Source organism: Crassostrea angulata, chromosome 4 (genome assembly GCF_025612915.1).
Source record: "Crassostrea angulata isolate pt1a10 chromosome 4, ASM2561291v2, whole genome shotgun sequence".
In the NCBI taxonomy this organism is placed as follows: domain Eukaryota; kingdom Metazoa; phylum Mollusca; class Bivalvia; order Ostreida; family Ostreidae; genus Magallana; species Magallana angulata.
The window spans coordinates 13711306-13738299 of record NC_069114.1 but is presented as its reverse complement, the minus strand read 5'-3'; the positions used below and the strand labels follow the sequence as shown (position 1 = coordinate 13738299).

At 33.5% G+C, this 26994-nt stretch overlaps 1 protein-coding gene across 4 annotated transcripts; it reads left to right on the top strand.

The window, feature by feature from the left end:
• Positions 1-26: 26 nt before the first annotated feature.
• Positions 27-18655, top strand: LOC128181452 (uroporphyrinogen-III synthase-like). Of its 4 annotated transcripts, none has more exons than XM_052849851.1 (9): positions 27-136; positions 4543-4709; positions 5272-5440; positions 6419-6484; positions 7183-7257; positions 7758-7856; positions 8791-8876; positions 12280-12378; positions 17285-18655. In XM_052849851.1, exons 2-9 carry the CDS (start codon positions 4635-4637, stop codon positions 17396-17398), a joined length of 783 nt encoding a protein of 260 aa, XP_052705811.1. In that variant the 5' UTR covers positions 27-136; positions 4543-4634; the 3' UTR covers positions 17399-18655. The 4 variants fall into 4 exon arrangements, with proteins under 4 accessions (XP_052705811.1, XP_052705813.1, XP_052705810.1 ...); XM_052849853.1 differs by having other exon boundaries at positions 28-173; positions 7758-7844; XM_052849850.1 differs by having other exon boundaries at positions 28-173.
• Positions 18656-26994: the final 8339 nt, after the last annotated feature.

The window sequence follows — 26994 nt, the reverse complement described above, 5'->3', positions numbered from 1 at the left end:
ACATTGGGTTTCTCTTTAACATCGGGATCGGAATACTTTCCATTCATCAGAAAATCGGACGTCAACGTGCGTGTTTGACAAGTTGACAGTTGAACAGAGTGCAAAAAAGTCAACAACGCCGAATTTATGAGATAAGGTGTGACTTACATATTTCTATAAACAATCTTCTATCGGTAAGAGTAATGTCATTTTTTCCACGTTCCGTTTTCTTGTTTTAAACCGATCAGCTGATAGTGATAGTGATATTTCCTTGATTCCCTCCTGAACTGAAGTACATGCAGAATATACCGTTTATACATGTGTATATTGATATATATCTATTTTGTGGATTGGATGAATTGCTGATTTTCTATAATCAAGTGTTAAAATTGTTTGTTTTTTTGGATTAAGTGAATTGATGTTTTTCTATAATCAAGTGTTAAAATTAGATTTTTTACTTCATTGGTGGTGCCAGGGTGCATAAAGCATGATAGAAATGCAACGTTAGTGGCTGTCAGGGAGATAATTGCAGTGTGATCCGGGCGCAGACCCAAGGGATGACAACGGGTTGGTAACATGGGTAGTACATGTAAATTCTAGAGTAGGAGTTTGAATCAGAAGTTACCTTTCGCTATGTCATTTAAGATAAGATAATTGAGATACAGGGACAGACAGCACATTTTACTTACTAAAATTAAGCTCATATGCTCGAGTTTGGTTTTGGCATATCTATTTACATTTGGAATTGCTAGCAAATTTCACACTGAATTTAACACTGAAAACGTAGTCCAAATTGGTTCATGAAAAAATATTTGGAAACAAATTGTGTACAGGGTTGCATATTTATTTGACAATTTACGTTGATCAGTGTTGATAAGTTCTAGTACTTTACAGATGGACAACAATTTTAAAGGCCATAAAACTGATATTGTTAGTCCTTAGTTGTTAACACCACTGCCAGTAAGTCTTTTAAGACATTTTCCATCTCTTAAACCAGCAGCTTCATGCACATTGAGGTATGAGGATAATCTGAAATGTAAATTCTTTAATCATGGAATCTAAAACTCTATAGTAGTGGGTTAGCCTATTTGATAAAATGTTATGTTAAGATTCAAAATTATATGTATATTCTATAAAAAAAAAAAAAAAGAAAATAGCAAATCAGATCCAATATTGTAATACAGGACTATTACATGTATGTATAGATATATCATACAAAATTAGCTTGGATTGGTTTAACAGTAAAGTATGAAATTTGCTGTATATATCATCCCTTTATCTATAAGCCCAAAAGCTCAATACAGATGTTTGATCCACCACTAAATTTATTGTGGGAATTACAGCGCAAGATCATTGAGACATCACATGTTAAAATTTCTTTTGCTTTGTTTGAAAAGCTTTTTCAAATTTCAACTGAGTTTTTTCTGCTTTGAGATAAATTAAAGGTTTTACTTTAACACATTGTCATAGTTATTTGCCAAAGGCAGACGAAATTGATTTGAGTACTGTTGAATCATCATTGTTCATGGGGGACCAATGTTTGTGGCCTTAGTGGGTAACCCTTGCCAACGAATTTACATCCCACAAACATATAATTATACAAGCATTTGTATAATAATTATTATGAATGAAACAGAACCTGCTACAAAAGAAATTACGTGCCCACAAAGCATGAACATTTTCGGCTACTCATGAACATAGACCCCCCACCATTAGAATTAAAAATAATTTCACAGTATATGATAAACTTCAGGAATTAAATAAGTATTTTTAAAAATCTTCTTAGCGACTAAAGAGCAATTTTATTGGAGGGGCCATCCCCATTTACAGGAAATAAGGAATTTTCCAAAGATTGAAAATATACATATGTACTAATAATTGAGGAAAAAATTATCAGTTTATTTTCTTGCAGTAGATTTGTGTACATGCATTAGCCATTTAGCCTTGATCCAAGATAATTTACTGTCGTCAGCAGTTTAAGTTTTACTCTTATGAAATTGCTTTGTCATTCCTTCAGCTGTGCAATGGAGTACCGGTACATGTATAATCTTCAATCATGCAGTGTTGATCATTCATGGCTACCTGTTGATTTATTTATGTGTACTGTATCTACGCCGTTGTATGCATGGTCTGTTATATTGTCTATAATGACAATGCGTTTGGTTTATAAGTGTAAAGAACAGGTAGAAGGTATACCGTAGTTATTTTGGTTAATAACAGTATACTGTGGAATCATTAGATTTCGTGGTGGCTCAATTTTCGTGGAATTCGTGGGTACCTCTCATCCACGAATTAACATCCTCCACGAATTAATAAAATGGTAATAAAGGCATATTTCATTTGTAAGTTTTAGAGAATACACGAAATTACGTCCCCACGAACCTGTAAAATTTAAGCAATCCACGAAAAATTGGCCTCCACGAAATTTAATGATTCCACAGTAACTTCTCATTAAATTGACTCCCCCCCCCCCCCACCCCACCTGATTCTTCCACTACAGTGAGAGTGAAAATTGTGTGCAGTTAAAGCTTTTAAATAGGCATGTTATAAAAGTGTCAGATGATCTATTTAAAATCTGAATCATTAAAGACCCACTGATGCATTTATAGTAAGCTTAGGGCCTTTATTATATTTGATGGAATTTTCAATGAGGCTCTGTACAGGAAAGCTTAATATATTGATAAGTTCTTAAATTCATCCCCAATTTAATGCAATTATGGCTTAAAAGTCTTCCTTCATTCTACAATTACACTTGTATTATGGAAATTTATGGTAGACCTCCGTAGTGGCCTAGCTGTTTGAAATTTAGTTCATTTTAATACATGTAGTCATAACAGTGCAGTTGAAATTTGAATTTTTTTTTACAGTTTTCACTACAGTTGACACAGTTGACACAAAAATACACATTTATGTCAACCCGGCCAGACAGCATGACTATTTCTCAATTTGTAGTTTCAATTTGTTGTTTCATATTGCGTGTTTCAAAAGAAGTGTCAAAGATATAATATTTTTATTACAATTCGTTCAAAAATAAGTATTGGTGTGGCAGTACTAGGATTTGTGTCATAATCAAATATTTTGATCTTGACCATAGCTTTATATACCGGTACTAATTGTCTAATCTAGGGAACTCTTTTTCACCAAATCTTAATTATCTGTACTGAGCATTACAAATTACAGTATGTACAGTGGTGCATCGTAGTAAGAAAAATTATTTCTTCTTTCATCTTATTGGATTGTTAACATACAATGTACTATATATAAGCAATTTTTATATATAATTTTTGATAAAGTGCATTATGATTGCTTTTCATGTCAATTATACAAAATTTTAGTTTACATACAATGTACTATACTTTTACATGTATTTTTTTTTACATGTAGTCTATTTAAGTTGGGAATTCATATTCTACTAATTTCTATACAGATAGTTTATTTTCTTATCTTGAGTTTTATCTGCCTCTATATTGATCAAATTCTACAAATAGAAATCAGCTATGTGTGTTAATTACTGAAAGGTATGGAAATTGTTAAAAATGTTGACAATAGTAATATTTGATGTTACGTATGATAAAAGGGTTCCCGTGGTAACTAGAAATTTTAATGACAAATAGGCAAATTGTCAGTTTTCCAATGAAAACCAAAATATCCATGTGTTTAAAAATAACCAGATTAAGTCATTCAGTAATGTATCCTAGCTAGTATACATGACATAAAAAATCGTTCGAAAGAAATCACCCCAAAAATGAACATAATTTCCTGAAAGTTAATTTATTAGCTTTATTTTATACATCATCACCATTGTCCTTTACACAGTGTGGTGTATAGAGCAGCAACAAACTTCCTCCACCCCTGCCTTATATAATCCTGGGCCAGCTTCTTGATTGATTGATCCCCAGGTTATTTCAAACATACCATCAAAAAGAATTTAGATTTGAAAGAATAATGCATTGATTAACGGATTAATTCATTCAAGCAGCGTTTTGAAATGTGTCATAACTGCAGCGGTGTATGCATACAAATTGATTAATGTATGTTGGTGGATTATGAAAATTTGTATGCACGCACCACTGCGTGCAGTTATGAGGCTATATCTTTTTAAAAAATAATGATTTTAGATTAGTGCTTATATAAACATTTTTTTTTTTAATTCTTGCCTTGTCTGCAAATGTGATTTATACCTTAATAAAAATCCTTTTTTATCCTTTTTACGGGTAAGTTCATATAAATGGAAGAGCCACTGTAACAACCACAAGTGTGAACTTCAATTGATTTTCACATGTGATGTTGCATTTTTACAGCGTTCAACATTTACTAGGTCAAAATAAAACTCAACGTTTTCACCTTTCAGTACCCTATGTGTGTTAAATTATAGTGATATAACTGCTGTAGCTTTCAACTCTCTTAACATGCAAAAAATATGTGAAATGTAAATTTTATATAATTATATAACATAACACAATTAATCATTTGTAATCGAGTAGATGTAAATGAAGATATATGCTTTTTTTTAGATCTAGAAACGTTGTATAATCGATGATTTTTTTTTTTTTTGCGTTTCAGTTTCCGCGAGCCCTTCAAATGAAAAAAAGCACGGATGGTAGAACTTGAGTCGCAAATAGGTGCAGTTTGGTGTTCTAGTCACATATATTTATATGGAAATCCAGAACTCCAATCTGGTTGTTCTATTCAAATCTGGAACAACAGATGATAATGATCCTTACTTAAAGGTATGGTATGATGATTAAAAGTTTGACAGCTATGTCCATTAACTAGTTCACCTTTGTTGCGTACTTGTTGTGTGTTGTTTATATTCACATTCAATTTGTTGTTTTCATTAATGTGGGACATATATTAATAAGTCTGTTTATCTCTGTATGATATGACAGTATGGTGTGATGCATTAAAAAAACATCATGTACAATAACCACACCTTATTCTGTTATTCATATGAAGGAAACATTATTTAAATTATGATTTTCATAAAAGTTCATTTTAATGGAACTGATTAGAAATTATGTTTTGTAATACATGTATGAGATATTTTTATTTGCACTTATCATACCTTTCCCCTGTCTGGGCCTTAGTTTTCTTTATCTTGATCCTTGGCCTTTTTTTTGCCTTATACATGTACTACATTTATAGAGTGCTTTTTGGATCAATTATGTGCATTGATCTATGTTTTTGTAATAGCTAGTTAAAAATTAAAACAAAGTCTTCCAAATTGGTTATGCCTTTAAGTTGTCATATGTATCATATATAGATGTCAAGGTCATTGTTTGTTGATTGCAGGCTTTGGAGAGTCATGGTTACGATGGCCACTGCATACCCATCCTTGACTTTCACTTCATTAACCTTGACCTGTACACCCAGCTGCTTAGGAAACTAGACCAGTACCTGGCCATAGTGTTCACCAGTCCACGGGCCGTGCAGGCCACACGACTGGCCCTCAACTCAACAGGTCAGTCTTATAGTTATAGTACAGCTCTCTTCAATGGATATTCAATTTAATACTAAAAAGGGGTGAGTCAAGGTTCAAGGACCCTCTGACAAGGGGGATTACTCATACCTGGATTATAAAAGACATGTATTGGGTTAAGAGGTGATTTCTGGTTAAGAATATTATTGTGAAGGGTTACCATGTTAAAATTGTGGACATTTTGTTTATAAGTCAAAGTAGATGACGATATGCTGCGGAAATATTGAATATGATGGTGGACCTTATTAAGTCAGTTTTAACTGTGTTTGTTGAAAAGATGAGACCTTGCATGATAGTTGTCTGTATAAAATTATTAAATGTGCATTTAATCAGATCAAGATGAGTCATTAATTATGTGAAAACTAGACAGATTTTGACCATGGCATTGAGAAACACACTCCAGTAAACCTGTACAATGAAATATTTTGTTCAAACTTATGTAATATGCAAATTACCCAAACAATGTGCGACTGTATATATTTTCAGGTAGAGGATTACTTTTTATAATGGTAATTAGGCTGAATGGTACAAAACACAAGCCTTATGTGAAAAAAGAGGAGGGGGGGGGGGGGGGTGGTAATCCCGACAACACTCCCTGGAAAATTAAAACGTTATTAATAAATAGGCCTTGTTCCCCCTACATGTTTTTTTTTTGTTTTTTTTTTTCAGGAGACTTCTTATTTGCCATAGACATATATGTCATATGGATAATTATTACCATGATTATATATTGTAAAGATTTACTTCCTGGTAGCAAGAAATAAGTATTTTCTAATTTTAACTAGTTGCTTACTTTCATGATTTTATTAAAATGTTAATTACTTACAAACGGGGTTTTATGTACTAGGTAATTAAAACTTTTTTAAAACTGATCTTATGTTTGTATGTACATGTTTATTATGTATTATTTGACTGTAATTTTTTTATTGTAAATATAAATTTTTCAATTCTTTTTTTCAGACACTCCACTGTTGTTGATACAGAGTGTAAAATGTTACACTGTAGGAAAGGCTACAGCCTTAGCAGGTACTGTGAACAAATCATGCATGAAACAAATACTGTATACAGGGAAATAACTCACCCTTGTTTTATTTTTGTCCCTTTCGCCCTCGTTGTCAGTGAGAAAATTTAAGACTGGGCAACTCTTTTGTCTCAAATTATCTCTCTATTAATACAACATTGTATGAGTAAATTCAAGGCAAGGCAAAACCGTTTGCAAGTGTACAAGAGTGAAAATAACACGGCCGGGGCGAAATAACCCTGTTTACAGTGAATGATATTGTCCTAAATGAAATGATAGTGTTGCAACAGTGGTAGGAATTGCAGCAATGACCACCAAAACTACTAAGTATAGTTATATTGAATAACAATTTTGATTCCTTTCCTTATTTTCAATTAAGTAGTTAATATATTGAATAACAATTTTGATTCCTTTTATTTACAACTAAGTAGTTATTTTGAATAACAATTTTGATCCCTTTTATTTACAACCCCCCATGGCAAAACAATTCTCTTGTATACATATGCAATATTCCACATTGAAATGTATGTTACAGTTATACCTACCTGCCAGACTCTGATAAATCAAACTAAAGCAAAAATTATTGAACATGTATTGAATTCATGTACAATTTATTTAATTGTTTGGTTGAAACAATTCAGAAGTTGTATACTTTTTGATTAAAAACTCCAATTCCATTTTTTCAATTTTTGTTCTATTTCAGCTCAAAAATTGGGTTTCCAGACGTCAGGGGAATCTACAGGGAATGCCGAGCTCTTGTCCCAGTTTATTGTGGAAGGTAAATTGATTGAGCCAGTATCTATTGTAAGTAATAGAAAGGTTTGAAAAAGAAGATACTTATATCTAAAAATTGCAATTAAACCTTGTTATCTTGAGCTTATGAGACTGAGAAAAAAATTTGGGATAAACTTACAGAAATTTTAAGATTTGAGATTTTAATTGTGAAACACGTCATAATAAAATCAAATTGTACAATGAACTTAAGAGTGCTGAACTTTAAAACACATTTTAATTGAAATTAAACGAAAGATACTTGATATCAGGTTCAATCAATTTGACAGTTGCCCAAGAATAAAGAAAATGTGTCCACCAAATTTTAATTTCACCAAATTCATGAAAATTAACAACCATGAATATTAATGAAACAACAGCATTTGAAATATTAAGTTTACTACAGTGACTATTATTCCCAGAATTTCTTCAAAATGATGACTGAAGAACATCAGTTTATTGGTGAGTCTAGCTAATCTGATGGGATCCCTGGTCTTTGTTTTGCAGACAGTGAGCAGGCAAAGAATCGGGAAGTGCTGTTTCCCTGTGGTAACCTGTGTAGGGATGTGTTATGTGAAACACTGAAAGCTCACAGTCAGTATAAAAGTAACCTCATCTTTTTCTCTGCCTCTCTTACGTGTAATCTTTTTATATCTGTTACATGTATCTTGAATTTTCTGAGAAATTTTTAATGCCAGTTTATCCTAATTATGTGTACGGTAATTAGGCCACCCAAAAAATAATTCTTTGTTAAACATCACTTCAAAATACAAAATGAACGAGGTAGGGCAGTAAAATTAAAACAAAATTTTTTTTCAAACAAATGATTTTTATTCATTTACATTAAAAAAAATACAGTGAGTACCGGTATTCAAACTACATATAGGCTACCATTTTAATAGTGATCCTTCCTGAATCCTTTTGAGTTTATAGTCCATGCTCCAATTATAGTCCAAAATGCTGGAAACCATTGCATTACTAATAGTGAAACTTATTCTCAATCTGGAATCAAGATTTCAGTAAAATGTATCAACACAGTGTATTGGTGTATGGTAACGTAAGAATATAATACTCTTAAAGTGGTAATTTATGACTAGGAAACATTTACATAACGGCACATAAGCGGTAGGCTTAAAACCACAATGTAAGGTTACAAAGAGTGTAATCATGCTGCCGTGTATTTTATGCCCAGGCACACATATTGTTTGACTATAGATAATGCATTCTTATTAAACCACCAGCATAATAAGCCCTTTTACTGTATACTGTAAACTCATAAAATTCCTTATATTTCGTGGGTACTTAATTCTGCGATCCCGCTTTTTTGTATCAAATCACGAGACTATAAAATCGCAAACGCGGAACTTTTATCCTTATTTCTTGTAGTTCTCAACTCTAAGAAAAATAATGGCGAGATTTTTAAATCTTCAAAAGAAGCCTCTCGCGATTTTACGCGAATATTAATTCCTCGCATTTAATTAGAAATTTACAGTACAGATGTTTACATTCTAAAAATCCTAATTCTTTCTTCTACATGTAGGGTTTAGTGTGACAGAGGTAAAGGTGTATGAAACGATAGTCAAAGATGACATCTCAGATGAGATCTTCATGATCACACAAAGCAAGGTAAGGCATTACAGGTACTTAATCGTTTATAAAGTTTGGGGAAAGGGACAACAACAAGGGGTGGGGGGATTTGCTCATATTAATAATTTTATTGAAATGACTCTATAATTGGGGCCCCGCAAGGATTTGCGGGTGCCCTATAGTAATCACTCTGTCCGTCCGTCCTTCTGTCCGTCCGTCTGTCACTCTTCCGTCCACAAATTTCCTGTTTTTTTCTAATAACTTTTTTTATGGGTGCCCAATCAAGTTCAAATTTGGTATGGTATTTCAGTAGGCAGAAATACATATTTTGATGCTAAGTTTGGTTCTCTATGTCTTCTGGTTTGGAGCTGGGGTGGTGGGGTAGATTCCTAACTATGTATAAGAAGAATGGGCAAAGAGAGATAACTGCTGAGAATGAATGGGCAAAGAGAGATAACTGCTGAGAATGTTACCATTGTATACATGGAAGGCTGTGCAATATTTGTCCTTTGGGATTAATTAACCTTCCACAGGAAGAAAATCCTAAGCTTTATCTTTATCTGTCACATTGAGATTAATTACTGCACTGCCTGTGTCTGCAAATGAACTTTGTTTTGAAGTTAAGGTCAATTTTGAATGATGTGTAGTATTGTGTACATTCTTTGAAATATGGATTTAAAATATAATATTCATATTTTATTTTGGTTAAAATACCGTACACAATGATTTATAATAATTTTATTGAATAGAGGTAAAGCCTAGGTATCATTGCATTGGTATCAATTCTTTGGTTTTTTTTAACAAATTTTATTTCATCCCATGTTAACCCACTTTATCCCGTGGATATGACTCATTGGATATTTTTTTGATATCCCACAGTTGTGACTTTTAATGGGACTTGCCTGGGCATAATGAAGTAAAATAATGTAGAGTTTTATAAACAGTGTAAACATTGATTGCGGTGTATGAAACATGGGATAAATAGAATCTCATGATTTGTAGTATAATATGATTTTTATCCAACTTGTGTGTTTTATCCCCTCACTATAAAGGCTCAAGAAAAAAACACTTTAATTGTTGGATGAAAATCATATCCAACTACAAATCACGAGATCCTATATATTCCAGCTCTTTACATCTTCTGCCGGGCATTTATTTTTCATCATTGTTAATATAAAGAGGATGGAATTCAAAGTTTTTTTCACTTCTCTATATTAATTGTCATAGTGGGGCCCTTCCTGACTGGTCAGTTTTCTAGTTTTGTATTCATATTCTATATGAGATTTTTTTTCAGCTTTTTTAAAGCCTTGACTTCAGGTGACATTTGTATTTAGAAAAAACAAAACATGTACTTTATATTTTTTTGGTCTTAATATGCATGATCTTTAATGATCAAATTGGACAAGAATTGCTATTTTTAAAAGATTTACATTCAAAATGCTGATCCAGGAATAAAATGTATGTAAAGGGCGGGGGGTTGGGTGGTTTGCTGGAAGATTTTTTTTTTTGGTGTTCCTAGGGGGAATCTGAGGCCCATTCTTGCATACAATATATTTCTAACAGACATCACTTTTTCTGCCTGTGGCTTGATGATCACAAAGATTTTAGAGTTATTCCTCTTTGCATGGTATTTTCAGTTGAGAACTGATTAATGCACAAGGGCAATTATTATCAATCAATCATTGATGACACCAAAAAATAAGTTTCATAAAAATATCTTTAAAGATATCATATTTGTGTCCCTCTTAAAAATCTCATTCATGTTTGAAAAGACAATGTTGATCCTGTATGTTCTAAATAGGTCGGTGATATCTTTATTATCTCAGTTGTCAACACACAACTCTATAAATAGTAGTTGGTTCCTGATTAATCGCTGCTTATCTTAGCAACATCGTCTCTTTAAGGCAATCAGATTTCTGAAACACATTTATAGCAAGCAAAGGGACACCAGATCTGAGGACATAGGATATCAGGAATATCCAGTACACTATTGTAGGCGGTTAAGAGGACTGAAAAGTCGTGGCCATTTTTAGACTAAATTAACCTCCTTGAAATGAAGAGTTCTGTATTAAGATATAGAAAACTATTCAAATTTTGATTTTTTTTATTTTTTTTACTATGTAATAGTTTTTAGCCATATATTATATTTAAAATGTTTCGGGTAGATTTGATGGATAATTTATTAGCCATCCAGCCTGCAGTGAAATATAATGCCCCATGCCTACCTCTCCCCCCCCCCCCCCCCCCCCCCCCCTTTTCCACATTGCAGATTAAGATGGAAACCAAAAGGTCTTTATATAATGTCAAGGTCTGTCGTTGATTCTTTGATGCTTGTAGATTAGACCCCATTCCATTCAGTTGTGCTACTTACTGCCGCGTCATTGCGATTAAACCAGAGAGAGAGAGTGCACATTACAGGCCTCGCTGCTATTTTTACACCCTACCAGAAGCAGGAAATGGTTTTAGGTCTTTTATGGGTCTTTATGATGTGTTGATAAGTTTTATTTTCTCTCTTCTGTTGGCTAGAGGTATCATTAATGTGGAGCAATATTGATCGATTAATAAAGTGTCCCTGGAATTAAACCACTGTTAGATGGGAGAACTGAGTGATATATGGCCAGACTTTGACCCATACATTGCCTGCATATAACATATCTTTTATATCAAGGAAGTATAGGCTTAGGGAATAATTGGACTCCACAATTTTGTGACATAATTCATATTGAAAAATATGAAGCATGAAATTTTAAGGATAGTACAATACTTAGTACATGTACAAAAGCAATATTGTTACTGTTGAACTAGAAATAAATAATTTGAACTGTCTGATATACGTCTCAACCATTGAATTCTGAATTCATTTTTTGGATGGTTTTTATGGTTTTTAATTAGTACCCTTTCATGTATCCTGGTTCTTGGTTTGAATCCATCCAAAAACTTTATTTATTCCTTTAATTAACTAATTATTTCAGAATAATTTCTCTTTTAGTTAGATCAAATAATTCTCCCTCAGTGAATAGTTTGAAATCTTTTTCTAAAAGCAATGCTACATCACAGGTTCCTGTGTGCTGCATGTAACATTTTTTTTTGGGGGGGGGGGGGGGTTATTGTATAATACAATGGAGTTTATGTTAACTTTACTAGTTGTTTGAAAAAAAAATTCATAATGCTATATACTGTGGTTTCATTAATATTCAAGGGTATCAATTTTCGTGGAAAAAGTGAAAATCACAATTTCAAGGATACGTTAATTTGTGGCTAATGACCCTATCAATACAAAATGTTAATAGAAATTGCACTTCAATGAACATTTAATTTCGTGGATCAACTTAATAACGAAATCCACGAAAATTGGTATTCAACGAGTATTGATGAAACCACAGTATTTAATAATTAAGGTACTTTTCTTTGTCTACACAGTGTAACTTTTTCTTTCCTCCAGGTTCCCGTAGATTCCTTGGTGATGTTTAGTCCTTCTGGTGTGCCAGTCCTTACCAAAACTCTGAAGAAATTCCCCCAGTTATCTGTTAACTCAGTCAAAGTAAGATATTTATCAAAACACTGAATTATCTGTCAAAGTAAGATATTTACCAAAACTCTGAATTATCTGTCAACCCAGTCAAAGTAACATATCTACGTAAACTTTGAAGAATTCCCACAATTATCTGTCAATTCAGTCAAAGTAAGATATCTGCTAAAAAAATATTATTAGGTTGGGAAAGAGGTATCTTTTATGTCTTTGTCATCTCTTTATCTTGCAAATTAATCCATCAGTTAGATGCAATAATTTAGCCCTATCCAACATATTTTTAAGGGTTGATTAATACTGGGAAACATTTTTGAGAGGGCTTCATTTTGTACATGCAGCTTAATTTTGATTAAACAAAAAATGGAAAGGGCATGAACTACTTAATGCATATTTTAGTATCTGACTGGTAACTCATAAGCTGGACTAGAAAGGTATAAAATTGTGCAACGGCTAAGGTGCCGTGCGTTTGACAAACGTGCTAATGTACGTTGTCTATCTGCCGACTGCAAGACTATATATATGGGCGTGCATGAAAACTAAATGCATCCCCGATGATTTATAAATAGAAATTAATCATTTTGTTATTACCGTGTGTTAGTACTACATGCATATATTTATTAAGATTTTAAAAAAACTAAATGATATACCGGTAATTTCATGTCGTTTAACTAGTTTAGCTGTTTGGGACTTCAGATCTGCACACGAGAGAATTGAATCCATGTCATACAGTGTACATGTAAAAAATAATGTTATTTTCACCATAAAAGCATGGACAATTTATACCTGATATTTTAATAAGTTAACGAACATTTCTGAAGGTTGACATCGTCTGTTTAAACGTAGAGTTATAACCGTTTTTGTTTCAAACAAACAAAGAAAAAAATATTGCTGTATTTTCTAAATGTCTCAGGCCTGCAAAATCTCTTTCTTAAAACAGAAGTGTTAATTTTACCGGTTTGGATAATAAAAAACGGGACTCAATTTACTTTTAAAAATTCCACACTGAAGTTTCAAAAAAATGTAGAGTTGTCTAACCTTGTAGAACAATTTGGGTTTCTAGATTTCAAGGACAAATTAATGTCGACAGTTTGTAAGAAGTGCCAGGCACCCCGCAATCTCAGATTTATTAAAGAATAGTTTGTTTATCTGTTTAAGATGAATTTTTTGCCTCCGATCGGAGAATTCGATCCATCACGTTTTCTCTAACAAACCAACACTCTTACATCCTTTGATGTCGGCCCCATGTTATCGTCAAAATAAAAAAGCTAGCCATACAAAAATGTTAAAAGTACAATCAATTTATAAATAATTCAGAAAAAAAGGTAGACAAAAGTTCTCCGTCTGATGTAAACACAACCCCACACCGAAAATCGATGACATATCTGCGTTATTTAGACAACACATATTTCGTCACCTCGTTCAGATATAATCCGCCCCTCCCACCGTTACTGTCTGTGAGATCCACCCTCCTCCATTCACACATTTAGGGTCAGGGTTAGACGGTACACGTCCGCGCGCGCGCAAGTTTGATCGTCTGCCAAATGTATCGTCTGCCGCTGGAAACTGGGTAAAGGAGATAGAGACATCGTGTTTTCATTAGAGACGGGGATTCTCTCCGTGTACCAGACGATTTTCTTCTGGTTCCTGTCACCATTAAAGAGAGAAACGGTGTGACTTTCCAGTTAAATAGCATAGAAAAAAGCGTTGCTTCCATTTCATTTTGTCAGCTGTGACATGTCATATGTTTACTGTCCACTAAATCCGTTACCACAACCAACTCAACTCGCTTGCGTTCTCTCTCTCTCTCTCTCTCTCTCTCTCTCTCTCTCTCTCCCAATGATATACGAGAGAAAGTCACGAAAAAACACATTAGCTTATTTAAAGCCCGTCATCCCAAGACACAATATACCCTGGGTACAAGAACAGCTAAACACCATTTGCTCAAAAGAGATTGTGAAATGACTAGTTTACCCCAACCCTACTTTGGCCCTTTCCTTTCCCTTTCCATATATACCCACTATAATCACATACTGTACTTTACATACATTTCATTTCGAGGTTACCGGGTTTCCTTGATTTGCATCACTCATTCTCGGAACACATTATTTACATTATTACGTCTTTTCATCATCAATGTTTTATTCTTTATGGCATAGAATTTTCTTGTCGTCATCGTGTATTGAAGATACACTGTCAAGGCGAAAGTAGATTTGTATACCAAAATTTTCAAATTGCTCCTTTTACTTGTCTCAAAGTAGGGGGAAAAAGAATATTAATGACAAACAAAACAAAGATTCGGAAAGTCACGAATTCTGTTTTAATTATTTTTTTTGGATAGCCACCTGCGTTCACCTGTAGATATTTGTCATAGATAGATGTATAAATATTATCAATAACGTTATCCATCATCTTTAATGGATTATTTCATAAATCGCGCAATTTCCCCCCATAAAGCGAGCACGTGTTTAACTTCACAAGGCCTAGTCGAGCCGTGTGATGGACGGATTGTACATGTACGGTGTAAAGCGCTCCATCAGCCCTATAGCACCGACCAAATGCTCCTTGGGACGAAGCCTCGGTAAAATATCAGCGGTCGCTTTAATACAAACAGCGTTTCGCCTTTTTGCAGTAAATTTTATCAAAGCGTGAACAGGTATGCAACGTTGGGTTGCGAAGCTTAACATTTTCTGAAAGTTTAATTTTCATTTTATTACCACGGATAATCAGATGATAGTTACCGGTATTTAACGATTTATTTACTTTTATAAAAGCATAGATATTTTGTTTAGTACATGTACACTAAACCACTGTTTAATTATTTTTAAAATATAAGTGTGCTTAAATAGTTAAAAAAATATTCTGAATTTCTTGACGTTCGTGTTGTCTGCTTTGTATCTTTCTGTCGCCGGCGTCACGTGAGTGTTTACACCAATCAGAAGTCACAAAGTTGTAGACAAGGTGGAGGACATTAAGCAATTAATCTTGTGATTTGAATAATCGGGATTAACGAGAACTGCTGAATATCACAATAAACGCATCGACAACACTGTAGACAGATAGCGTTTTTTTTTGTATTAAACCTCCCTGTACAATTGAATTCGATAACTTTCCAGATACGAGAACCCAAGATAAGACGACGTATGTTATATCAAGCCTGATACAAAACAGTTCGCTGATCGAAGCCTCGCGGATAGACGATTTACAAGATTAACACATTTGTGAGACAAAAGTTGTTAATGGATCCGTATCTTTAAGAGACTATATAGATACAAATGCATTTAATTCTACAGTTGTTATTTGTACAATTTTTTTTTCGACCGAGCAAAATGCGCGCCAAAATTTTGGGGCGAATGGCGTACGATTTTCCTTTCATCAGATAAGGACTTTTGTTTTCCGATCACTGACGTCATGGCTGTGTTTGAATTAGTCGTGGAGTTGATTCAAGATCTAGTTGAGCGTGACTCCCCGGTTCTCCCTCCCTCACAAGAAACAAACATTAGCGATGTTCGTAGATTTGATGACGACACCAGGCTTAAACAGTCGCGGATTTACCGCGGAGATAAAGATTTATCTATACAGTTAGTTTACTGATATCCGTTCCATTGTCGTCATCTGAATATTAATTAATGGCTAATTTGGTGAAACATTGTTGGAATACATTTGTTTTACAAGATGTAGGCTGACCGTATGCTTGTGCTTAGAATTCCGTAGCAGTATTAAATGTTTGTTGTCTTTTAATTCAAATTAAACATATTTAATGTAAATTAAATTTTCGATTAGGCAACAATATTCTTGGAATAAAAACAATGGCGTCATGTGCTGTATTTTCGCGAAGATCAAACAATTTTTTTTTCAGGAATTGATAGTAAATGCTCTACCTTTGGTATTTACAGTAGCGGTTAAGTCTTAGACACTGTACGATTTGTTTAGTGCTTACTACTAGCACATTATTTACTCACGACTTACACACGACTAACGGGGATCTGTAGAAGAATACCGATACAGGATATATCGGTATACGAGATATCTAGTATTCTACATACGAACTCATTTTGCTTAGTGCTTAGTGCTTACGACTAATACATTGTTTACACGACGTACACACGACTAACGGGGATCTTTAGAAAATACCGATACGATAGATACGAAATATCTAGTATTCTACAAACGAAACCATTCATTCAGAGGGAACAAACCTTTGCGTACTGAGACAGAAAATATGCTACCCTCCCCAGTCGTATTGTGTTATCTTTCTATCGTTCCGACTCCTCCATGTTGTTTTACAAACTGTTGAAATCTTTCAATGATTGTCGGAGAATGCCAAATAAACAGAAACAAAAGTACGTTTTGCTAACTTTGCAGGATCCGAATTTCTGTGTTCATGATATTTCTATTGTAACAACAGAAACATCCTCTTTGATAACGCTTTTAAAATGCTTACTTCCTTTGATGAAATCATTCCAAATATTTTTTGCAATAATTCCGATGATATCGCATGGTAAAAAGTTACGCGTACTTTTGAATTAAATTGCACTTCTTGAAATTTTTTTTTTAGATTTTAACCATTCACAAAATTAAGCTTCTGAGCTTTTGAGCTCAGTGCATAAACACTACTACTAATTAGTTAAAGATATCTTTAATTTTTCCCGGTTGAAAGTTGCAGTGGAGTTTGTCATATTTGTGTAACACATGTACATTGATTCAGTATCGTAAGACGCTAGGAACAAGTCAATTTAGTATAGTAATAGACTGATTCTTTTCTTTAGACTGGGTCTCTTGCTTTGACGCATTTTTAGTCGGAACTTTCTCGGCCTCATCCGCCAAGTTTTTCTCGGTTTCACGGAAAAGGCCGAGCGATGTTCCGATTGGAACAGTAAAGTATCGTAACATCTGCTGCAGTTCTGTCCCTTTGTTACAGATCCTGGCGGTTGGTCCTACCACAGAGGGCGAACTCAAGAAGCATAACGTCCCAGTGTACGCCACCCTAAGACGCCCCGACCCCCAGAGTCTGATCGACTGTTTACAGAAGTAACCCGGCCCCTAAACCAATGTACCATGTATCCGGGTTTTTTGTTTTTTGCGTGTCACAAAATTTGTGAAAATAGGGCAGTTAATACATGTATATAACCTATTTATTTGCTCAAGTCATTTTTGCGATTTAAAATAACAAAAACTTAATTGCAAACATTTCCTGTGTTTTATTCTATACGAAAGCCAGACCGCGAAAATAACGAAAATTGGATCTTAGGCGAAAATAACCGAATATACGTTTAAGTCCCTCCTCAACATGGCATACTAAGACAAGAAAATGTCCCCCCTCTTCTTTTTCATTAATATTTTTATTTGGATTAATATATATTATTAATTTACATGGTTTCTTTGTGCTTTGGTGTGTTGCTTTAGCCAATATCAGTGTTCGTTATTAGTTTCATTGATGGAAGATTCCTCGTGTTTCATTGGATAATTGATGCATATTTTCAAAGAATAGTCGTCAAATCATGTTTCTTTGGTCCAATGAATATAAGATCGGATTTTTATTTCATCGTAATATAAATGTGATGTGATATATTAATTAAGTGCAATGATCTGTATTATCATAAATAAAAGATTTTTTCAAAATGATTTTCATAAAAGCAAAGTAGATTAGATTTACTTTCCAATAATCGTTTTATTTGGTTTAGGATATAGTAACGGTGGTATTTTTATTTTTGAAGACTAAGACTTTGGAAATAGCAGAATTGTTTCGAAACTGTTAAAACATTTTTGCACAAATACCCTCCCCCCCCCCCCCTTAAATTTTTTTTCTCCAATTTTATCAAGTTAGTCTTTGTGATACACATGTACTTGCATAGTACACAACATAAGTTGTTTAACATCAATTTTTACTCGGTACACGTATGTGTATTATTAATAAATCCGCCTGACGTCATTAAAACTATCCAGATTAAGGTTATAGTGAGTCCTTTTCTGGCCATAGCACATGTAAGTCAACACAAATTATTTCGTCCTTGCAAAATCATTCAGTCCCTGAAAACTTTTTTTTAATTTGTGTAGTGTGTCAGAAATCTAAAGTGGTCCATTGATTTTCGTGCATTTTTGTCAATTCAGATTCATTGAAAGTAGTTTCTTGTGAAATTATTTTTTTTAACGTTTTCAATAGTCAGCTGTATAGAATCTTTGTTTTCGATCAATTTATTTATTGTTATTTTGTTTGTTGATTTACTTCTTGTGTATCGGGCATTGTAATGAATGCAAACTGTTTTACTGAATAAAGAAGTATACGATATCATGGTTTCTTAAAACGCTCTTTTGTTGTTGTTTTCACGAGCTTATTTCAAGTAGAATTTATTCCTCACATTTAGTAACAGTTGGAATAGCATGTGTGGGATTTTGATTCAGCAGATGTTAATTTGATTATTATTTTTTTGCCATGAAAATTTCATTCTTTGAATGATTATGATATGTGAGAAAATAGGATCATTTTTTTTCACGCACCTCTTTTTATTTTTAGAAATTATCTATCTATTTTAGTGGCTTTAATCACGAGTTAAAGATATTCCTAAAATAAGAACCGATAAAAGGCCACCAATATATCGTATTATCAAAAACGTATTTCATCATCAAGACAGGAAGATATGTACAAAGATTTCATGCAGGAAATCTTTCGCGTGGGAAGGTAACAATGGTGTTGTATGAAACTCTATACACCTTAAAATAACCTCTTATTTCTTTGAGGAATTGACCTGTCGTGAAAGATTCGCTATGTTGTAGTATCTGTTCGGAGTCTGTTAGATGGAGGCCTCTCTCCTCTCCATCTCTGAAGTCGTATTGGGTTCTATGAAGCTCCGGCATCTGTCGAAAGACGAAAGTCACAGATGAAATAATAATTCTGGATAAAAATAAGATTAAATGGTGCAGAATTAATACAAATACATGTATGCAAGATAAAATTAGTAAGAGAATGCGTGTTAGGGGGTCGTAAAGGGAGAGTTTTTTGGAGAACATGAATATTTGATCGTGACCGCATTTGACGAAGAGTAATCTTGCGTGAAGTCTAAATGGAACCTTTTTGAAGTAAGTCAGTGGGTCAGCGATAATCGTTAAATCGTGAGCGAGGAGAACGGTGGAGACGCTTGTACTCTTGTTTGGTCTGGTGCCAGTGTTAATCGATAATCGATAATAATAAACGTTTGAAAAAGATAGATAGATAGATAGATAGATAGATAGATAGATAGATAGATAGATAGATAGATAGATAGATAGATAGATAGATAGATAGATACTAGTAGATAGATAGATAATCGGACGGACTAATAGTTATAAACGCAAGCAAACAAGCATCAAATGCAATATTTTTTTCAACAGTTTTCACGTCCTTGTTTTCTACATATAGGGGTTATTTAAAATTTTGTACTTTTCTCAGATACTCTTGTCATTGATATTCAATACTTGTAACTGAACTAAATAAAAACTAACTTGATTTGTTTGAAATATTAAATAAATCAATGTGCAACAGTCCGTCAAGTAAAAAATATTATGAAAAATTAAGGGATGAGCCAGTGAAAGTGAAGATGGAGTTAAAAAAAGAAATTGGGACATTAATGTTTTAAATTGGCGCCTCTATTCTTCTCATTGAGTAATGATCTTGCGTTATTTGACAAAGCAACTGTATTTTTTGAGCAATTCTTTTCCATTTGCAGCATCAAAATTTATTTCCGTGACAGCAGATACAGAAAACTGCAGAGAAGATACGATTGCCGATTGAAATTATTAAAGAAAACTTTCGGATCAATTCATCAAAAGGGAAAAGTCAGCTCTCTATTGAATATAGCTCAGTATCACGCGAATTATACCTTAAACAAATCCAACAAACATTTTTTATTGTCTCTGGAAAAGCCAGGAGCCAGAAACATAAAAGATGAAATATACGTTTTACAATTTGTTCACCACAAAATTCAAAATTATTACATAATTTTCTAGTTCCTTATTGCATGTTTGGATTTTTTTTTTCTCGAGAGTGCAAATTGCCAAGGGACCTCATCTACGTCGGCTAGACGAATGCGTATGCAAAGCCTTATAAGACAGTAGCCACATAAGCATGATGGGGATGACTCAGCCAAATATAATCATCGAAGACGGATTTTCTCGAGAAAGGATAAAAAAAATTACAGACTTTCTACGTTTACTGAAAACATACAAACGTGAATCATCTCTAAATATTCATTTTGCAGACTTTTCTTATACAACTTAATTTGGCAGACGGGATTAGTTTGGAAATGTAAATGAAACAGACTGGTGACTGAAGCAACAAAATAATAATGGCCAGATTCAAGCCAGTCTTCGGGGACTTGATTGCAACCACCTCAAAACAAAGAGAAAAATGTCGGCTGTCTCTGTTCGTCGTTTTGTGTTTTGTTGAAGTGGCTCATTGTTTGTCTCTTTATATAGTCCTCTTTTTCCCTTTGTCTGTATACATGTAACTACCCTTTGGTCCGTCTGTGTGTGTTTCCCCTTTTATTTTGTCTGGTGTATTGGCTATTTGTCTGTCTGTCTATTCCTGTTTATCCGTTTGTCTGCTTAATTATCCATTTGTCCGTCTTTGAGTTTTCCTCTTTATGCGTTTGACGAGATCTGTTGTCTGTTTGCCTGTCAGTCTGGGGTTTTTTTTTATTGTTTTACATGTAACTTTACAATTAATTTATTTGTCTGGATTTTTAGCTGTTTCCATTTGCTGGTCTGTTGAACCTTTTAATTTTTGTACAGTATGTTTTTCAGTTCCTTGGTTGTTTGCAAATCACTCTGTCTATAATACTGTTCTTTGATTTGTCTCATTACCCATCTTTTTCTCGCTCTCTTGCCTTGCCTATCTGTTGCTAAAATTTGCTTAGCCTTTAGTAATGGAACTTAAGAATGGTTGAAAAATTCTGCCTGGAATCTGCAAACTATAATGTAATGCATGTATTTATAAAAGAAAATACAGAATGGGATAAATAAAAATCAACTCAGGAACTTATGAGTGGGTAAGCATCGTTGGCAATGGGCTTTTCTCACAAGTTTATTTAATTATTGAATTTAAGGTTAAAGTTCATTACACGACTTTATATTAAATATAAATGTTCGTTTTATTTTTGTTGAGTGTGCAAAAATGAGGTTTAATTTCGATTATTGGTACAATTCTTCCAGTTAATGTTCTCGTATATGAGAAATGCGCGCTGACATTATCTTATTACAATATATCAGATAATAACTGGAATATAAAATAAATACAAAACCCATGATATCCAGAAATTTAATAGTTTTGGATAAAATGTAATATACCGCCTACTAAATCGGCGATTTTATAAATTTGTCTATAACTATAGAACATTAAAAGCGAGGTCTGGACCATTACATGTAATCCTTATTGCTCCCTAGTGCTGCCCCTTTGACCTACATATGCACGAAGTAAAGCAATTTATGTCGTATTTGTTTAGAAATTAGATTTTGTAGAAGTCTAAACCGGTAAGTTGGTCATATTTAGTTCAAATAGGTAGCAGTATCAACTTCGTACGAAATGTTTTAGTCTAAATATAAATGCATTTTCAAGACTGGTAATAGTCAACATTTTAACACCGTAAAAAATATGGTGAATTTTCTTATAGAATAATTGTTTTTTAGGGGCATGGTTACGAATTTGGTCAAAAATTATATTTCTGATTTGAATTTGAATTTTTACAATGCTTTAGTAAGGCATTCTTATTATGCAACCAAAATTTGACTGTCATTTGTTGAGTTATAAGCGAGTTACAGACCTTACAATTCTTTGAAATGTAAGCAAAGCTTTTGTTTACGTTTTTAACGTTAAAGTAAAAATTCTTGTTTTAGACCTACATGTGAATTAAATATTGTTAGGAAGTGTTTATATATGCGTAAAATGAAAGAGAAGATGGTCAAATCAGCTTGAAAAAAAAGATTTCTTACTCAGTCTGGTATTTTGAACCTATGTAAACAAAAACAGGGCACGAGCCTTGTATAAATTACAAAGAAATGCGAGACATAGATCTTGCTTAAAACTCTACGACTGACTCTCAAATATCATTTGATCATAAGAAATGCATTCCTAAAGCATTATAAATAATGAAAACAGAGAAATTGAATTTGACCAAAATCGTGACCATGCCCTTTATAATATCCTACATCGTATTTAGACGAAATTGGACAAACTCTTGTTTGTTGAGAGGTAGGAAATTGCCGGTATATATAACTATATACTATGGTCCATCCTTAATTCTCTCTCTCTCTCTCTCTCTCTCTCTCTCTCTCTCTCTCTCTCTCTCTCTCTCTCTCTCTCTTAATCACACAGAAAACAACGATAAAGCACCTAATTCAGTATCAATTAGCCGACGGATAACAAGTGTCCTTCGATCCATGTGAGTGTTATATATGGCGTTAACGTCAATAAATTCCCGGATCATTGTTGCGAAACTCTTCTTGTGAGATTGAATTCCTTCAGTGGAGCTGATAGACAGGGTCCAGATTACGGTACGGAAAGACAGAGATTTGAATCACGATTAGGCCGCCCACATCTTCACGGACCAAAATAGAAAGAAACAATCTCTCCGTTCGAAAACGGATTATGTCAACAGCTGTCTAATGTTAAATTAAAACAAAATTTATTCATATATAGGGCAACACATCTGTCGTAGTGTAATTTTTCAAGCGGAATGTGAAAAGTAGAAGTGCACTTTTACACAATGAAACGGTGGAAATAGTTTTTCCTATACCCCCTGCAAGGTGGGAAAAATATCACTGTCTTTTGAAATGTTAACATCAGAGAGTTAGAGGAAAATCCATGCTACAACATTTATAAAAACAAAATTATACCGATAATTGATTGATTGATTTTTTTTATATTAAATCTGAAACCAATGACACATAGTCTTTAGCACAAACTTCGTAAATTGTTTATTGTCCATCTAAACCCAGTCCTAACTAAACCCAAATTTTAAAATTCAAAATCATGGGAAACGGATCAGTTTAGTGCATTGGTTTGTTATGACAAAAGTTTGCACCTTTCGCAAACGGAATAAGCATTTTGATTGACCGTAATATCGCAACGATGACTGTTTCCAGGAAAAGAGTATTTATTTTATTTCATATGAATTCTTTGAAGACAGAATAATTAATAGCATATAAAACCTAGAGATAAATCATCGCATTATATAATATCTCTTGTTTCATAATTCATCAAAATGGTTTTTGGTTGAATTATGTGTAATTCAAACGAAGCAAGTCGAAATATGCATTTAATACTTTTATTTCCCGCAAGTAATTCTTATTTATTATATTCAGGTAAAGTATGAACATTAAAGAAATAAAAACTCACTTTATTTCAAATCTGGCAGCTTTGGCTCGTAAATCAAAAACATGCGAGCGTTTGCATGATCCACGTGTTTCTGCTAGCTTGTTGTTTATTGATGTTGATCACGTGACTAACCACTCTGTTCTTTAAAACTGTCGAATGTGTAAAGAGAAACATACTTTAAAAAATGGATTCACAATGATAATGTGCCAGCCTTCAATCGGTACCGACGTTACGTGATGTGAGGGTCATGATCATAGGTTTAATTTCTAATTAACTATTTACTTCCCATGTCACCGATATTAGCATATCGCTCATGCATGTCTTCTCCCAAGTCCGCGTTGATTCACACGAAATGTACTTCAAAGTTGCACCGTTTTCTTTGAACTTGTTAGAATCTATGTGTTTTCTTTCAAGTTTAAGATATTCAGTTTTTAATTTGTGGATTGTAAATTCATTTTTTATGTTGTCAAAACCTATCTAATTTTCTATAGAATGAATCGTTTAATACGCGATCCGTTCATATAAATGCAGCAAAAACTAAAGTCGAGAGAAATTCGCGGTTTTCTGGTTTTCATTGTACTGAATTATCGGCGTCTTGTCAAAAAAGCATTACAATAAAAGGATGTCTTTTAATGAATCATTATAATTACGAGCCACCGATTGCAAAAAAGAGAAAATTACACCTGGTACTCAAAGGTTTTGTATGATTAATTACGGTTACGTTTGCTTTCACGTGCACATGGTTTTTCTAAGGATCGCCGACACCTCGTGACTTCTACTTTTTATGACAGTACGTCACAACAATTCGATTTTAATACATTGTGAAACAGTTTATATCGCCGAATATTGGTGTCTATCTCTGTAGCGCAATGGGTGTAGCTTCGGTCTACCAACCCTCAGATCCCGAGTTCGAATACTGCAGGGACTTCTATTTTCATGAAGAGCGGTAAAGTTTAAAAAGTTGATTTTCCCCCCAAAATTGATTTTTTAGGGTTAATTTTCAAGTCGAACAAATGCATTAAGTAATTTAAAAGAATGGGCTGCCTATATAAATATTCAGAATTTGTCTCAGATGTGTGGAGGGCCCTTAACACCAAACGTTTTTTTAAACCAATGATTGTGTATTTACATTATACGAATACGCGGATCTAAAATGAGTGAGGGAGTCCGGACCCCCTGGAAAATTCAAGTTTCGCAAATATACATTAAGTAACTAGTAGTAAAATTACCAAAAATATGCTTTAACCCATTCAACCCCCAACCTCCCGGCAAACTTATAATATCACTCGGACATCCCTCCCCTTCCCTCCCCCCCCCCCCCCCGAAAATGTTTCTGTATCAGCGCATGAAAGATGCATTTTTTAACCAATATCGAACTAGAATCATTTTGAAATTACTATTCAAGTTTTAAGTTAATCTCATTTTTAGCTGATACCGTATAATATCAAAGGAACTATTTAGTTACATACATTTAAATTAGTCTTTTGTGGGGGGGGGGGGGGGGGGGGGGGGTTAAATTTAGAAAGACTTTATTTATTCAAAATTGCAAATACCAACTAAATAAACATGTACACTATTCTCAACAAATATCGATTTAAAAAAAAAACCCCATCGATGTACAGCTAGTATCACGAATTCTAGTTTTAAACTACTAATATATATGAATGCAGATTTTCTAGTCCTTACTATATAGAAACATAATTTAATATATAAAAAAACACAATATGAAGAATCTTTTAATTTATAGTTAACAAGTAGAGGTAACGAAAAAAGGTTACCTTCTATTTATTATATTACTTCTTCGGATCACACATCTTGATGTTAAAATGTATTTAAAAAGTGGAGTTTAGATTAAAAGAAATACTAGAATTACTTGGAATATTAGAAAATCCCAGGGTCAATTTCATGCAAATTTAATACATACAATGCAGCCATGTGGAGATCAAGGAAACGGAGTCGTGAACATTTCTCTTCAATCAAACAGACTAAAATATCATGACGAAAATATTACTGTGTTCTTAGAACATTGTGAAAAAACATTCAGTCCTTACAGATGATATTAATAATATATTTTATTATGAAGGATAATGATATATTTAAATTTAATATTTTATGACTTGCATGGTTTTTTTCCGCCAAAATTGGCGTGATTCGAATCGCATTGCCGCAATCAAAGAACCTTGATGATAATTAAGTCGTCTTAAATCAATAATTTGAAAACCACAATCTTGAACCTTTTTTTAGCATTGCATATCTTTTAGTTAGAACAGCAGCAATATTATTTTTGGAAGAAATATGATAATTGTAAAATTCACTGATATTTTAAAGTACCTTATAAAGTTCTAGCTTCAAATAAAATATAATTCTGCAAAATTTCTTAAATTTCGCATTATTCAATTTTTAGCGCATTCCATGCTTATTCTTGTCCTCTATTGCGCTTAAATTAAATATTAATATGTTTTCAGTATTTGAAATAATATGCAAGTCCTTTTTTGTAATAAACATTTAACAGAATTGAGTGCAATTCATTTTTAATATTTATCAGTATTTCTTTATGTGATAAATAGTAGTTGACTTTTGTGCACGGAAGCTATAATTTAGTGTTCTTGTAAATTAGATTTTTTGTAAAGGTTGTGCATAGCAGATTAAAATCAGAATGCCGGTATGACAACTCTGGAACATATCTCACTGATTTGCTAATCATTTGCGATGAGATGAAAATTAAACGGTGCTGTGATTTACAACAGCCTTTAATAATTTTACACTGATGATACTGCTTGATAACCTCAATGCACCGGAAGTTAACAGAGCTTTCGCTAGATTAAAAAAGGACCTCTCTCTCTCTCTCCTCTCTCTCTCTCCTCTCTCTCTCTCTCTCTCTCTCTCTCTCTCTCTCTCTCTCTCTCTCTCTCTCTCTCTCTCTCTCTCTCTCTCTCTCAGGTTTATCATAATAATTTTGTTCGTATATTTTGTTATGAAAGTCAAGGTCAAACGAGGTAAAAACTATCACAAAGCAATATGACGAGGTACAAATCACCTGGCAAATTTTGGTATAAGTTCTTCACTCAAAATCGAACTAAAATCACCTTGTGTCTTTTTTTTTATTTTACGTGCAATAGGTATAACAATATGAATGATAGCGAGAAGATTCCTTTGTTTTTGTAAACCCTTCAGGTTTCAGGTGCAACATGTTTTCTAACAAAGACCGTTTGTCTGCAAGTGATCGGAGGGAAATTTTGAGCAGAATTATGTCCGCCCATAACGTGGAACCTGTCAAAGAATTT

Excerpts from the sequence above, each read along its gene's own strand:
- LOC128181452 (XM_052849851.1), top strand. The coding sequence starts at position 4,635 with ATGGAAATCCAGAACTCCAATCTGGTTGTTCTATTCAAATCTGGAACA. Across the intron at positions 4,710-5,271 it reads ATAATGATCCTTACTTAAAG|GCTTTGGAGAGTCATGGTTA; the intron begins GTATGGTATGAT and ends TGTTGATTGCAG. Across the intron at positions 12,379-17,284 it reads TATCTGTTAACTCAGTCAAA|ATCCTGGCGGTTGGTCCTAC; the intron begins GTAAGATATTTA and ends CCTTTGTTACAG.